The 16,191-nt window shown below is 40.2% G+C and overlaps 2 protein-coding genes across 2 annotated transcripts; one reads left to right on the forward strand and one right to left on the reverse strand.

Annotated features, from left to right (window-relative positions):
- Positions 1-292: 292 nt before the first annotated feature.
- On the reverse strand, positions 293-2,290 carry rxfp3 (relaxin family peptide receptor 3). The gene has a single exon (XM_021602823.3). It carries the CDS (start codon positions 1,937-1,939, stop codon positions 707-709), a length of 1,233 nt encoding a protein of 410 aa, XP_021458498.2. The 5' UTR covers positions 1,940-2,290; the 3' UTR covers positions 293-706.
- A 6,628-nt stretch (positions 2,291-8,918) lies between these two features.
- Positions 8,919-13,721, forward strand: LOC110523798 (granzyme K). The gene is made up of 5 exons (XM_021602824.3): positions 8,919-9,736; positions 9,862-10,009; positions 10,420-10,573; positions 12,458-12,727; positions 12,927-13,721. The coding sequence occupies exons 1-5, from the start codon at positions 9,652-9,654 to the stop codon at positions 13,104-13,106; spliced, it is 837 nt and encodes a 278-aa protein (XP_021458499.2). The 5' UTR covers positions 8,919-9,651; the 3' UTR covers positions 13,107-13,721.
- Positions 13,722-16,191: the final 2,470 nt, after the last annotated feature.

Genomic DNA, 16,191 nt, shown 5'->3' on the forward strand with positions numbered 1-16,191 from the left:
CCCATCTTTCCTAGAAGCAATTAGCTCAGAATAAAGGACTTGTCACTGCTGGTGTTTGCTCCTATTATAGTGACGATCTCTGTACTACACCTCTAAAATGAACTCTAAACGATGTTAAAGGACAGGTCATCCACATGAATGTGAGAGGAGAGGCTATGATAGCCCATTTTATTTCCACCTCAATTACTGATTTATAACTTCTTTGCACAACTGAAATAGATGTTGCCCCCACTGAACACATTCCCCACAGGTTAGATCTAGCACTGTGATTATAAAAAGGCAACGCAAGTAATTAGGGATGTAAAACTCATGAGCATGTGTAGGATTTATTTACCACATCATTCACCAGAGAGGTGAATGTCAAGATTATCCTGGTCTTTATTTTGATGTGTCACACATATACATTAAAGCTTACAATTTACAGATTAACCAACTGGCTGCTTTTATACATTAATGATTTGTATCTAAATACATTTTGAACAGCCTTTATTCAGTTTTTTCTTCAATCAGTCGAGAGCATGCCACTTCTGATTGATGCGTAAAATTGACAAAATAGTGGTCATAGAAATGAATAACTACATCTATAAATATACATTGAATAAATAAATCGATCAACACAGAAATACATTCATTCAAATAATTCATTCATTTTAAATCGACTTTTAAATCGGCACCATAGACAGCTTGGCAAATGTATTAGGACAGGCTACGTACTGTTCGGGAGCATATCGTTTCTCCCATTGTAAATAACAACACCAGGTGGATAGAAAACCAAGGCTGGCTCTGCCGGACAGAGAGCTAACGGAACCATCCCATGGCCGTGCTCGTCCTGTTCCGGCTTGGTCACTGCCGTAAACGGTCTCATGTTGGTCACCGATGGAGACGTTATTTGCCAAAAAAGTTTTTTCAAAGCCTTTCTGAACTCTCTTCTCATTAGACAATACAATATGGGGTTTAGACAGCTGTTGGAGTGCGCCAAACAGACAGACACTGGGAATGCATATGCCTGCGTGGTGTAATATGCCCAACTAAAATGCACAACGTTGTGTTTTATAAGAATCCCCCAAGCCGTTAGTGCCTGGTTGGGCAACCAACAGAGGAAAAATGACAGAACCACTATAGTCACTGATTTAGTCACTTTGGAGCGTCTTTTTGCGGTGGAGGTGTTCACGTTCTTGGATGTGATGAAGCGCAGAAGGAGCAGGTAGCAGACGGAGATGATCCCCAGCGGGATTAGAAACCCGATCAGTACTTTTTGGCTATGGTAAAGTCCAAGCCAGAATTGTGCGTCGACAGTGTCTGGAAATTTAACAAGACACAGTTCCTCGTTGGAGACAGTCGCCGTTGTGGAAAACACCGCATGGGGCAAAGCTGCGAATATAGCAGCAACCCATATGACAATGCTCATAAAGCCTGCGGAGCAGCAGCGAGGACGGCGCCGCCTGCTATTGAGCGCAGAAGCAACGGACCAGTATCGTGCCACACTCATAGCAGTCAGGAAAAACACACTTGCGTACATATTCATCGCCGTCACGTAAGACACTATCTTGCACATAGCTTTTCCAAAAAGCCAAGTGAAGTCCAAAGCGTTCTCTATTGCCCAAAAGGGAAGAGTTAATACAAACTGGAAATCGGTCACTGCTAAACTCGTCACGAAAAGGTTAATTGACGATTTTTTCCATACTTGTTTAGACTTCATTAGATATAAGACAAGGATGTTTCCTATCAACCCCAAAGCACAGACCACAGAGTAAATCACAGAGATTATTATTCTCAGGACGGCGGATCCATCCCCCACGAAATCAAAGGACTGATTCGTTTCATTAAGCATGAAAGAGAAGTTCAACGAAGAAACAGGATAGAATCCGGAACCTTCCTCGGCAAGTTTCCCCTGCATCTCCAACCTCAGCCCAGCACTGCTGCCGTTAAGAAAATCCATTCCATGCTCTGCCAGTTGCCTTGGATGTTATGGGTATCCCAACTGTTGAGACGCCGTACCTGCTGCAGCCTCAGCAGTCTCCCTAAATCCCATAGGTAGTGTTCTTGTTGCAACGTGCTAACACACAACAACCTGCTAGATGTAAAATCCACTTTGAAATGGTCGAAACCCGATCCCAGATGACAACTGCCATAAAAGTAAAAGTGTTTTCATACATGTATCCATTATCAAGTTTTGATAGAAAAACTAAACTTACTATGATTCTTTTTTTAATAAATACAATTTATCATGCGAAAAATCACATGGTGTGTGACCAGTTATATTATCAAGACAACATGACGGGACACTTCCTCTGAGTGTTTACTGTAATATGACTTGAAATTATCTGCTGGGGACGCTTTTTAGTCAAGCGTCTTCGCGGGGATTGGACAAAATGCCTTTCACGCATGTGCACTTACGGTCCGCAGTGCTGATTTCGGGCAGTTTATTTACTGTGCATGAGCGACAAAGGATCTATCAAAATCAAATAGCTTCTCCTCTGCTCCCCACTACAGTACATATTTAATGGAACGACAAGGGAGTCCTAAACCATTTGAGCTCATGCATTAATCATAGACCAATGATTGGTATTTCTCTGCCATTATTTCTGGAGAGCTCCATGTCACCTGCAAAACTTCAATATATTATAACATTAAAAGTGTGGTTTCAATCCCACTGCCACATTATCCACAGTTGTGTGAGAGAGTCATGCTTTCCAGTCAGGCTTCCACTAGGCTACAAATATCCCCCCCCCCCCCCCCCTTTTTTTATTTATTATATGTATATATCAATTTTTGTACAATCTCCGTCATCCACTCTAAATACATTTCTGACAACTGTTGATGTAAAATGCCTTCATTAATTGACTGATTGTGCAGTGAGAGAATATATATATTACAACCTGTAACGATCTTACACCACCATGGTAAATCATCACTCGGTTGGCAATCATTATCTTGATCATCCTCACCTGTTTTAAACCTTGACACTGTATAATTAACACTGATGCTGCCAGCTGCTGCCAGTGTTCATTTGAAATTCCAATAAAATTATTGAATTCACTCATGAAGTGGAAAGTTCATGTTTAATTCAATTCAATTGCCACAATCTCCAAGTCATGGAATTGGAATTGAGTTGGAATTAGACTCTATGGACTGTTTGGATTAGAAATTAATTGGAATTGTTAAAACATTTAATCTTTGGATTTGAATTGAATTGGAATTCAATATTTGTACATTTCCAGTTAATGGAATTAATGCACTTAGTATCAATATTTAACTGCATGATTTATTTTAAATTATTTCAACTTTTATGTCTATATTTCCAGTATAGCTAAATTGTCTGAACAGTGACATGATCAGCCTAAAAGCATGAGGGAATTTCATTCCAAAAGGAATTTCAATCCAATAGGAATTTGTGGAATTATTGGGGATAATATTGAATTGGGGTTGAATTCTTGAAATTGACCTAACAATGGAACTGCGAGTAATTGAATTATCTCTGAATTCAAAGACTGACCTGGAATTTGAATTGAATTGAATTGAATGGCATTTACAAGGAGAAGGAATTGAATTACAATTTAATTTGTGAAATTATCTCCAACCCTGGCTGTTGCACCTGGATACCTGCACTGTACTGTATGTACAGTGCCTTGCGAAAGTATTCGGCCCCCTTGAACTTTGCGACCTTTTGCCACATTTCAGGCTTCAAACATAAAGATATAAAACTGTATTTTTTTGTGAAGAATCAACAATAAGTGGGACACAATCATGAAGTGGAACGACATTTATTGGATGTTTCAAACTTTTTTAACAAATCAAAAACTGAAAAATTGGGCGTGCAAAATTATTCAGCCCCTTAAGTTAATACTTTGTAGCGCCACCTATTGCTGCGATTACAGCTGTAAGTCGCTTGGGGTATGTCTCTATCAGTTTTGCACATCGAGAGACTGACATTTTTTCCCATTCCTCCTTGCAAAACAGCTCGAGCTCAGTGAGGTTGGATGGAGAGCATTTGTGAACAGCAGTTTTCAGTTCTTTCCACAGATTCTCGATTGGATTCAGGTCTGGACTTTGACTTGGCCATTGTAACACCTGGATATGTTTATTTTTGAACCATTCCATTGTAGATCTTGCTTTATGTTTTGGATCATTGTCTTGTTGGAAGACAAATCTCCGTCCCAGTCTCAGGTCTTTTGCAGACTCCATCAGGTTTTCTTCCAGAATGGTCCTGTATTTGGCTCCATCCATCTTCCCATCAATTTTAACCATCTTCCCTGTCCCTGCTAAAGAAAAGCAGGCCCAAACCATGATGCTGCCACCACCATGTTTGACAGTGGGGATGGTGTGTTCAGCTGTGTTGCTTTTACGCCAAACATAACGTCTTGCATTGTTGCCAAAAAGTTCAATTTTGGTTTCATCTGACCAGAGCACCTTCTTCCACATGTTTGGTGTGTCTCCCAGGTGGCTTGTGGCAAACTTTAAACAACACTTTTTATGGATATCTTTAAGAAATGGCTTTCTTCTTGCCACTCTTCCATAAAGGCCAGATTTGTGCAATATACGGCTGATTGTTGTCCTATGGACAGAGTCTCCCACCTCAGCTGTAGATCTCTGCAGTTCATCCAGAGTGATCATGGGCCTCTTGGCTGCATCTCTGATCAGTCTTCTCCTTGTATGAGCTGAAAGTTTAGAGGGACGGCCAGGTCTTGGTAGATTTGCAGTGGTCTGATACTCCTTCCATTTCAATATTATCGCTTGCACAGTGCACCTTGGGATGTTTAAAGCTTGGGAAATCAATTTGTATCCAAATCCGGCTTTAAACTTCTTCACAACAGTATCTCGGACCTGCCTGGTGTGTTCCTTGTTCTTCATGATGCTCTCTGCGCTTTTAACGGACCTCTGAGACTATCACAGTGCAGGTGCATTTATACAGAGACTTGATTACACACAGGTGGATTGTATTTATCATCATTAGTCATTTAGGTCAACATTGGATCATTCAGAGATCCTCACTGAACTTCTGGAGAGAGTTTGCTGCACTGAAAGTAAAGGGGCTGAATAATTTTGCACGCCCAATTTTTCAGTTTTTGATTTGTTAAAAAAGTTTGAAATATCCAATAAATGTCGTTCCACTTCATGATTGTGTCCCACTTGTTGTTGATTCTTCACAAAAAAATACAGTTTTATATCTTTATGTTTGAAGCCTGAAATGTGGCAAAAGGTCGCAAAGTTCAAGGGGGCCGAATACTTTCGCAAGGCACTGTACATGGTACCACCTCCTATATTGGATACAACCTGTAACGATCTTACACCACCATGGTAAATCATCACGTCCCTCAGTTGGCAATCAAGGATTTTCTCTCACACATTATTCACATTCACTGCTTGTGTTATTCCATTAAATTCCACCCTCTCTACTCTCTCTCTCTCTCTGCTTTTTACATTTTCCTGAGTAAATGGCACGTGCTAAGGAAGCGCGAGGACTGTAAATATTTCCAAGTGCTACAAGTCCTACGGTTATGTATGCACGAATGACTGTACGTCGCTTTGGATAAAAACGCCTGCTAAATGGCATACATGAATTAAAAGTCAATATTCAGATATACTAAAGTTAATATTGTCACAGTTAGAGTCGAGAGAAATCATATTCATACATCTGATGACTTTACTGACTTTAAAAGTGGTGAATTTATGTGATCGGGATCCTCATACAAGCATGTACCTGGGCGGTCGACGCTCAATATTGTGCACCGCACCATCTAAATGTCAACTTTCAAAGATACTGTATCAAGTTAAAGCTCGCTGCTGTTTGGGCAAGACACCACAAGGTGGCAATCATCAGTTGACTGATTTTGTTGACGAGTCAAATTGAAGCTATTCAGCAAGTCTCAGCACAGTTATTAGTATGCATGCAGAATGATCTGTGAGAATATTTTTTTTTGTTTATCTACTATAGTTAGAGTCTGGTAGTTGGGATGAGCAAGGTTACACGCATGGTTTTAAAAGGATTATGAAATCTGATAGAAGTTGTACAGTCTTGAAATGGAAAGACATCAGATGCTGACAACAACTATACCATCAAAGGACATGTTTTAATCTTCCGTAAGACATGTCATGTTAACTGAGTCATCGCTATATAAAGATTAATCAGTTATTTTTGTTTTGGTGGTTTGTCCTCTCTGTGGTACTTTGAGCAGTGATGAAAAGTAAGACATGAAAGGAGAAGAAAGCAGTTGTTTTCAACAGAGAACTGTGCTTCGCTAGTGAAGGCTTTGAGTGGCATAGTGTGAAGCTACAGCATATTCACCTCTTAATGAAAAGCTTACATTTAGTCCCAGAGAGAAAAGCTGTTCCTCAACGGTAGAAGCACACGTTCAAAGGCTTTATCAAGACCTCATCTCTCTCTTTCTCTCTCTTTCACACACCCACGCATGCGCGCACACACACAGACACACAGACACACACACACACACACACACACACAGACACACACACACACACACACACACACACACACACACACACACACACAGCAATCCCAATGGAAGGATTTGAAAGGCATTGTCAAGGTGTGAGTGCCTCACTTCAAGGCCTGCCTGTAATTCTTTACTATCTCCTCCTCTTGAGAAAGGCCTCTGTCATTGTCACTTGGCAACCTCTTTCACATACTCTTGGGGCATTGAAACTTAAAACACGTCCCTTTGATTCAATTGTACCACCTTTCTTTGAAAACACATATTCAGTTGAAAGATGACAGCTGGACACCACCATGTTTTTACAATTATTTCAGTGAGAGACTTGGAAGTGAAAAAGCAATATAACAACTTTGTTAGAGTTGAATAGAGTGTTTTCCCTGCTGTTTTCAACTACATTTATAATGAACATGATAAGAATTACCTCTAGGAAAAATACATTGTGTGAGGTATTTCACATTCAAACTATAATATTAGTTATACCCAGGAGGCAGTGAGCTTTTCCTTTCATTTTAGTATTTTTTCCCCAACTTGAAGTACAGTATTTGGCAGTAGTGAAGAAAACATCTAAATAACCGTTAAGGTGATAATACACAGGTATCAATTCATTCAGACTATTCTAGTTTTGTTTACCTAATACCTAATGGATGGCCATGGCAATAGAGCTGGTCAGAGTAGGAGCTGTGTCTGATGGGCTTATAAACATGTTTTTTTTATCTTCTATCCTTCCTGTTCTTGCCTTGGGGAAATGTGTGGGAAGAATACATACAGTAGCCTCATCTCTGTTGTTTGTGTCCAGTTTCTTTTGAGGTATAATGCCCTGTTCTGTTATTATCAATATGATAAAACAGTAAGCGAAAGATCATGTGCTGTGTGGTGTATTGTAAACTCTTAGTTTCTTTTTGTCTATCATCTTCAACTCAGAAGTGGGGATAGGGGGTTGTTATCCACAAGTCATACACACAACATAGTCCCTATACCTTGTTTGAACGGTAAACCTTACGCTCTGAACTGGTGATCTGAATTCACACTGTCTTATGGTAGTGCTCTTGGTCCCAGGTCATCAGGCGAGTTTTTGTGTCTCACAGCAACTGTAACATTTGGCCCTTCAATAATTAATGAGGAGTTGCAGTCGGCTATCTTCATCTTTTATAAAGGTTGTCTGCAGTACACTCCCTTTAGTGTTATTTCATCACCAGCCATTGGTTATACACTCATAGCATCTGTGGTGAAAGTAGAACAAAGACATTCTGAACTGTAGTTGCTTTGCATTGAACCCGTCAATGTACATGTCAACTTTGAGTGTCCAAGGAACCAGATTGGGAGGTGTGTATATTCATCTTTTGGCACAGCATAAAGAACATTCCGGCCATGGTGTTATATGAAGTTAAGTTATTGATAGTTAATGGTATATTTGTTTGCTTTGATAGAACTAACAGGAAAACAACATTAAAATGGCTTGAAGATGAAAAACTCACTGCAGACAGTATAAAGATGAATATGTGTATAATCTACAGGTGTGAGGTAGGCCTTACACAGAGACATACAAATTAACTAATAATAGATTAAGCAAGACACTTATCTCAGGTAAACTCTCCTTCAAATCGTTCTGGAATGAGATGAAAGGTGATCTACTGTTGCACGGCAGGAAAACAACACCCTCATAGGGACGTCACGGAACGTAAAGGTAGCAGCCTACCAAACTCTGTCACAGGGCAAGTGGGTGACAGTGTTTTTTTTTTCTTCCTGATGCAACTTTTCAGCAGTTCAACACACTTCCATTTTTAACTCGGTGTGATTTGAATGTCTGTGCCTATTTGGGTGAAAATAAGAGAATCTGAACCATCTGTTCAATGGTATTGACTTCTGTGAATCTGACATTTTCTAACTAGAGAAAACATGGTTCTCAGCTTTTTGTTTAAGCTCTCAATAATAGACTTGAGAGGTAACGTTTTTTTAAAGGAAACTGGGGGTTTTAGCCTGGGGTTAGTCTGTGACATGGCCAAGGTTTTCTGCATAAAAACCCATATCATTCCAAGCAGACAACCACTGATTGTCAGTGTCAAAGGCTTTTAAAAGTGGCTCATTTGCCAGTGTAAAATTTGGCATAGTTGTGACGTTAAACTTAAAAAGACAGTGCTGCCGTTTCAAGAATGACAATGTATAAAGCAAGACAAAATATTTAACATCATTCGACATATTAGAGATTTCTGTAGAAAAACATCACAGAGAGTAAATCAAGTCTTCAAACTCACACTGTTGGTTTTGCAAGGAAATTGTACATCGCCGTCTGTTATGAGCATTGAGGTATATAATTAACAGTTATGAAAAAAATGTATACCTCAAGTGTGTGATCTCAAGGGGTGAAGACAAAAAAGGTGTGAGTGAACAGTGTTGACAGGAAGCATGCTTTGCAGTGTCTGACTAAGCAGTGCTGAGTTGGGAAGAAAGCTCTTCTCTCAAGCTGCTTCTAAAACAACAGTGTTACAGTCTCAGAGGAAACAGCCAGAAAGGTGTATCTCCACAGCCTAGACTGGTGTCATATAAAAGCAAGATTAATAACATTCTAGCACCTCACTGGTCAAAAACTGGTTAAATCAACGTTGTTTCCACATCATAAAAAATATTCATCAATGTGATGAGGTTGACTCAACATGGAAAACTGATTGGATTTGCAAAAACTCATTGACATAAAGGAATTGTGTATTTTTTTCACCCAACTTTTAATCTAAATCTAAGGACAGGGTAAAACTGTTTGTTGATTTCACGTTGAATTCACATTAGTTGATAACTCAACCAAATGTAAATCAAAACTAGACTTTGAACTGGCGTCTGTGCCCAGTGGGGTAGCACTCATTTGAGCATGTCGTGAACTTATCTCAGAAGTTCCTCCTCAAATCAAACCTTTGTCCACTTATCTTGTACACCACTTCAATGTTTACTCTGTTCTTAATTATACAATGTTAAAACACATGACACATTTCTCCAGCTCAGGTTCACACATTTTGCAAGCCGTGTAACAGTGAGAGAGCAAAGGTGTCAAAACCAAGGCATTGTCTGCAGGTGTTGTGAACAGCAGATGTGTTTGTACAAACCACAAGAGAAACCTCACAGCAAAAGCAGAGCCATCTCAGCCCCCTTATCTCTCCTACTGAACACTCATAAAATGTGCCTTCTTCCATGGACTCAGTGAGTTGAGATGGAGAGATTCAGCAGAATCATATTTTTGGGGGGACCACTGCTGCAAACCACCCTCTTGATTGCCTCTGTTTGGAAATTAGCAGGTAAGGGCAATTCACTTTTATGTCTATCTTTCAACCTGTGCATGGCTGTGTCACGTTGTGCCACTCTAAAGCGCTGTGCTGTATCTATTGTGACACACTGCAATGATGATGTCTTCTTCTCTCAGCTTGCTCTGAGGTTACAATCGTGGGGGGACATGAGGTCAAGCCTCACTCCAGGCCGTGGATGGTGTCCCTTCAGGTCAAGAACAATCACATATGTGGGGGCACTCTGATCCGAGACCAGTGGGTTCTGACGGCAGCTCACTGTAAGGGGTAGGTTAATTTGCTGATAACTTGGATTTAACACCATGTTAATATCTCAATTACTGAGATCAGGCAAGGACACCATATTTATTTAGATTTATAACGTTTATTTGGCAGGGACAGTGTACAACAAAACATAAGTGTCAGAGTATGAGAAGTGATACATTGCACCAGATTTATCTGAAAGCTAATTTACATCTGCAGTCCCCAGGAGGTGAACATATGAACATGAAAACATTATGTACAAACAGACATTTAAAACCATAGAAAAAGACATACAGACATATACATACACCATGCTTAGAAAATAAGTGCTTTTTTTGCTTTTACCTCATTTGCATGTGGATAAAGTATTTGGAAATGGCAGCTCAGAGGAAATGATGTAATGTGAGCAAGAAAAAAGTGGTCTTGAATTGCAGTGTCTTTGGTGAGTCTAAGAAATTCGTGGAAGCCCTCCTTGGAGCTCACTCTCTGACAAGCAGCAAAAACACACAGCGTGTAGCCATTGAGGAGTACTATGTGCCTGGCACCTACAGTGACAGAACCAAGGAAGATGACATCATGTTAATCAAGGTGAATTAATCACAGCAAAAGCATGCACTCTGGGGCGCTGTGCCTCGTTAGTTGGTAAAACGGAATCAATAGTGATATAGTTGGTTGTTGTCCCGGATTTACAGTTGAAGTCGGAAGTTTACATACACCTTAGCCAAATACATTAAAACACATTTTTCACAATTCCTGACATTTAATCCTAGTAAAAACTCCCTGTCTTAGGTCAGTTTGGATCACCACTTTATTTTAAGAATGTGAAATGTCAGAATAATAGTAGAGAGAATGATTTATTTAATCTTTTATTTCTTTCATCACATTCCCAGTGGGTCAGAAGTTTACATACACTCAATTAGTATTTGGTAGCATTGCCTTTGAATTGTTTAACTTGGGTCAAACGTTTCGGGTAGCCTTCCACAAGCTTCCCACAATACATTGGGTGAATTCCCATTCCTCCTGACAGAGCTGGTGTAACTGAATCAGGTTTGTAGGCCTTCTTGCTCGCACACGCTTTTTCAGTTCTGCCCACAAATGTTCTATAGGATTGAGATCAGGGCTTTGTGATGGCCACTCCAATACCTTGAATTTGTTGTCCTTTGTTGTCCATTTTGCCACAACTTTGGAAGTATGCTTGGGGTCATTGTCCATTTGGAAGACCCATTTGCGACCAAGCTTTAACTTCCTGACTGATGTCTTGAGATGTCGCTTCAATATATCCACATAATTTTCCTCCCTGATGAAGCCATCTATTTTGTGAAGTGCACCAGTTCCTCCTGCAGCAAAGCACCCCCACAACATGATGCTGCCACCCCTGTGCTTCACGGTTGGGATGGTGTTCTTCGGCTTGCAAGCCTCCCCCTTTTTCCTCCAAACATAACGATGGTCATTATGGCCAATCAGTTCTATTTTTGCTTCATCAGACCAGAGGACATTTCTCCAAAAAGTACGATCTTTGTCCCCATGTGCAGTTGCAAACCGTACTCTGGCTTTTTTATGGCGATTTTGGAGCAGTGGCTTCTTCCTTGCTTAGCGGCCTTTCAGGTTATGTCGATATAGGACGATTTTTACTGTTTTTACTTTTTACTGTTGACTTTTGTACCTATTTCCTCCAGCATCTTCTCAAGGTCCTTTCCTGTTGTTCTGGGATTGATTTACACTTTTCGCACCAAAGTACGTTAATCTCTAGGAGACAGAACGCGTCTCCTTCCTGAGCGGTATGATGGCTGCACGGTCCCATGGTGTTTATACTTGCGTACTATTGTTCGTACAGATGAACGTGGTACCTTCAGGTGTTTGGAAATTGCTGAACCAGGCGTTTGGAAAGGATGAACCAGACTTGTGAAGCTCAAAAAATTTTTTCCCGAGGTCTTGGCTGATTTCTTTTGATTTTCCCATGATGTCAAGGAAAGTGGCACTGAGTTTGAAGGTAGACTTGAAATACATCCACAGGTACACCTCCAATTGACTCAAATGATGTCTATTAGCCTATCAGAAGCTTCTAAAGCTGTGACATCATTTTCTGGAATTTTCCAAGCTGTTTAAAGGCACAGTCAACCTAGTGTATGTAAACGTCTGACCCACTGGAATTGTGATACAGTGAATTATATGTTAAATAATCGGTCTGCAAACAATTGTTGGGAGAAAGACTTGTGTCATGCACAAAGTAGATGTCCTAATCAACTTGTCAAAACTATAGTTTGTTAACAAGAAATCTGTGTAGTGATGGAAAAACACGTTTTAATCACTCCAACCTAAGTGTATGTAAACTTCCGACTTCAACTGTATTTGTTTATTGAAGATGTCATGAGGAAGCTTGCATCACGCAGCACAAGATACGCCAAGTCTGCATGTCATCTTCACAAGCTAATCACCTGATGCTTAACAGTAGGGGGTGTTTTGTTCTTACAGCTGAAGATGAAAGTCAAGGTAAACAGCAAGACAGTGAAGGTGAAAGAGGTTTCAAAGTCTGGCAAAGACCTCCAGGTTGGCACACAGTGCCAGGTGACAGGATGGGGGGTGGTAAGTGCTACGGGTAGCATGCCGTCAGACACACTGCAGGTGGCAGAGGTGGACATACTGGACAGGAAGCTCTGTGACTGCTTCTACAACAGAAACCCTGTGATCACCCAGGACATGCTCTGTGCTAGCAACAACAAAAGACAGGCAGATGCTTGCAAGGTAAGGTTTGTGGGGGAACTGATAGATCTAACTACATTGATTACCATTTTGTTGCAAGATACTGACTGTGTGGGTATTTTTTTCATGGGAATTTGTTGCATTACCCTTTGAACCAGTCACATGCCATGAGCTCTAGTTGGTCCAACCAACATCCATGTTAACCTGCATGAAAGGTCAAATGTTTGTTGACCTTTTCCAGGGGGATTCTGGTGGTCCGTTGGAGTGTAAGAAAGCCTTTGTAGGCTTGGTTTCTGGGGGACTGGGCTGTGGCAACCCCAAGAAGCCTGGAGTGTACACCCGGTTCTCCAAAAGACACCTGGATTGGATCCACAAGATCATCAAACATCAATCAAATACCACCAATGTTGGCATACTGTAAGGATATAATGGGTCAGACCATAGATTGTTTGAACCTGAATCAAATACAGTCCAGCTCCTAGGCCCCTAAGGCTCATACAATACATGTGTTTCTGTCATCACCCGTTTGCCTCTCTGTTTAATATAAAGAGTAACTGCAACTATAGTGGTATTCACTTTTTCCTGACAGTTTTCTTTTTCCTTCTAGAGCAGTGGCAACCCGTCATTTATGTATTTCCTTTAGGGAGAGCGGTTGTCTTTGCTGGATCTCAATGTGTCAAACAAGGTTTCTCTGTTGGACATCTCTGTAGGACATCAGCTTTAGGTATATCCATTACCTCGCCGGCATTTCTGTTTTTTATAGCTTGAACTGTCCATGGGCGTCAGGCTACAACTGTATATCTGCTTGTGTGGGTCACACAGCTTGGTTACATTTCTATGCTTAACAATGTGAGCCCCACATTTTTAGCAAAAAAAACAATAACAAAAAAAGTAACAATTTGAGCCCCACATTTTTTTTGTGGGTGGGTTTGCTGGTTTTGCTTGTTATTTTGGCGTTAATACGTGTCACATATTAGTTTGCAAACATGTAAAAAATAAAATAAATAATTTAGTTAATAAAGCTATATACAACCATGGTCTCTTTTTTGCTTTCTTGAGTAAGACAGCCACCGGAAAATACGGAGCGTAGGGGTTGCTAATGTTCTCTAGTTGCACTGTGATTGGCTCAGTGTTCTGTCACTCATGGGGACACTACGTCACTGCCAAAATTAAGGGTAGAGGTCGAAAATTCAATCCCCTTGGGTGCTGCCATAGAGTTACATTAGAAGTGCCCATCCAAGAAGGCTCAAGGTCATTGGCCACAGATAAAATTACATCAAATCACGTTATATCTACAGTAGCTTTGATTGGACTGATACTTTGAACATTTTAGCTAGCAGTCATCATCATGAATCAAGTCGACAATCTACTGGCAAATTATTTTTTATCCTGGTCATGTGAACATAAATAATGAAGAGAAATTATAGATAAAACATATCGGGGCTCATCGGCCATTGGACATAAACATTACACAACAAGTTGGAAATTGCAAATTCAACAATGAGTGGTTTGGAGGTAATCAGTGGCTAACTGCAAGCATTGCAAAGCAATCCCTAGCCTGCTATTCAGGGGAGTGGTGTGTGGTCCCATTTCTGGGTTTAAGGGTCTCGTTTCCAAGCTTAAAATGGTAAACATTCAACATTGGCCATGCTGTCAAATCTAGCATAATTTCTGCTGTGCTGAAAACAACTGGAAACTCAGAACTGGGAAATCTGATTTTAGTGATTTCAAGACAACTGGGAACTCGGGAAAAAACGAGCTCCGACTGGGAAAATACATTTTGAATGGTCATCCAAATCGGAATTGTTAGTCGGAAACTCTGGGTTCTTTCTAGAGCTACGACCTGAAGATCACTGCTGTCATCATGATTCAACCTTGTTTTTTTCCCGAATTCCCAGTTGTCTTGAACGCACCATAAATCCAGAGAATGCCAGACTTTGATGACAAAGTTTGATGACAAAATCTGCCCACGAAGGACCTTCCTGTTCAAGTGAGCAAAGCACAACAAGGTGAGTCCAAAAATGTGTAATATGACAGGGAGATATGTATACTGTAGCTAAGAAAGTAATAATAAGTGTGTTTTGTGTAGTAAGCTGTTAGTAGCCCATGTGCCTCACCCTAATAATTTGCTCCATTTTCCCCTCTTAATTTTGCCTACTGTTCTGACTTGGTGGTGCACATGTAGCATATAACCTGTTTTAAATAAATGTAATCATTGAATATTGTAAGAGCTTTAATTGTCTGCTTATATGCCCCCTTGATTTATCTTATGGTTCTGACTTGATGTACAGGGAGAATGCTGTAAGAACAGCCCATGTTCTGAATTCTGTCGCTGTACATTTCAAAAAGTGCTGAACAAATAGTTATATTGACAACGTTTGTCCTAGCTCGCTCATTAATGTCTTAATCGAAATTACGGATTGCCTCTTATCCGCTTGTCTGCCTCTTATCCGCTTGTTGTCCTCTTATGCCATAGTTTGTACATCTTGTCAGTAGAAAACATATTTATTTAAGCAAGTCAATCATATCAGCTATGTTCTTTTTTAAAGTAGTAAATTAGGCTGAATTAACTGTTTCACTGCCAGACAAGGCTCCGCTGATAGCCAGGTGTAGCAGTGGTAAGGTTTTGGGACTGCTGTTGGGACAGCTTTATGTAGGGCCTAAAAGTTTGTGGGCACAGTTTGTTACCGTTATAGTGCAATTCATGTATTGTTTAGTGTTGTGTAGTGACTTTGTTGGCATGCATCCCCCCAAAAAATATGTTTGCCACAACAAGATTTACATGCTAAAATCGCCACTGTTCTAGAGGATGCATGTTTCACTGAAAAATTGTGTGAAGAATTTCCATGCATTCTCAAGCTGAGCTAAACATTAAGCATTGGATGCCCTCTGTTGAAACCATGTAAATGCTTTGGTAAGTGCAGCACAGCACACATTCACATTATACAAATATGTAAAGAGTCACAGGGCAAGAATGAACTGCAAAGACCACAGCAAAGACAAGCACAATAACAACTATTCACTTTTGTGTTGTCTGCAAAATATATTTCATTATGCAGTAAAACAGATCATGTCACTTAGTAATTTACAAAATAAAAAAAACAAGCAAAGCCACCCTGCTGAGTTCAAGTCGATAGCTTGAGGGACAACTATTTTTCAACAACAACACTTCTCATTGGCTACCATTATTTCTAAAACTAATATAGAGATGTTCTTGATTTTAAAATACTATAACACTGACATCAGACTAATGATGGATGAAGAGGACGACAATGTTAATGAGAGGAGAGACTCATGGGAGCAGAAGTATCTTTGCTGGAGGATTGCAACTTTCAGTACCAATCTTATGCCCCAAAAACCTGGGGAAATTGGGAAAAATATCAAGATAAAAATATAGGGAATTCAATACCCTTTTTAGAGCTCACTCCTGTGCTGTCATGAGATCGTTTTCTGTGGGTGTCATGTCAAAGTAAAACGCTTCAATCAATGTAAGTGCGAGAAACACA

The sequence above is a fragment of the Oncorhynchus mykiss genome, chromosome 5, assembly GCF_057628025.1.
Source record: "Oncorhynchus mykiss isolate SJ-2025 chromosome 5, ASM5762802v1, whole genome shotgun sequence".
NCBI lineage: Eukaryota > Metazoa > Chordata > Actinopteri > Salmoniformes > Salmonidae > Oncorhynchus > Oncorhynchus mykiss.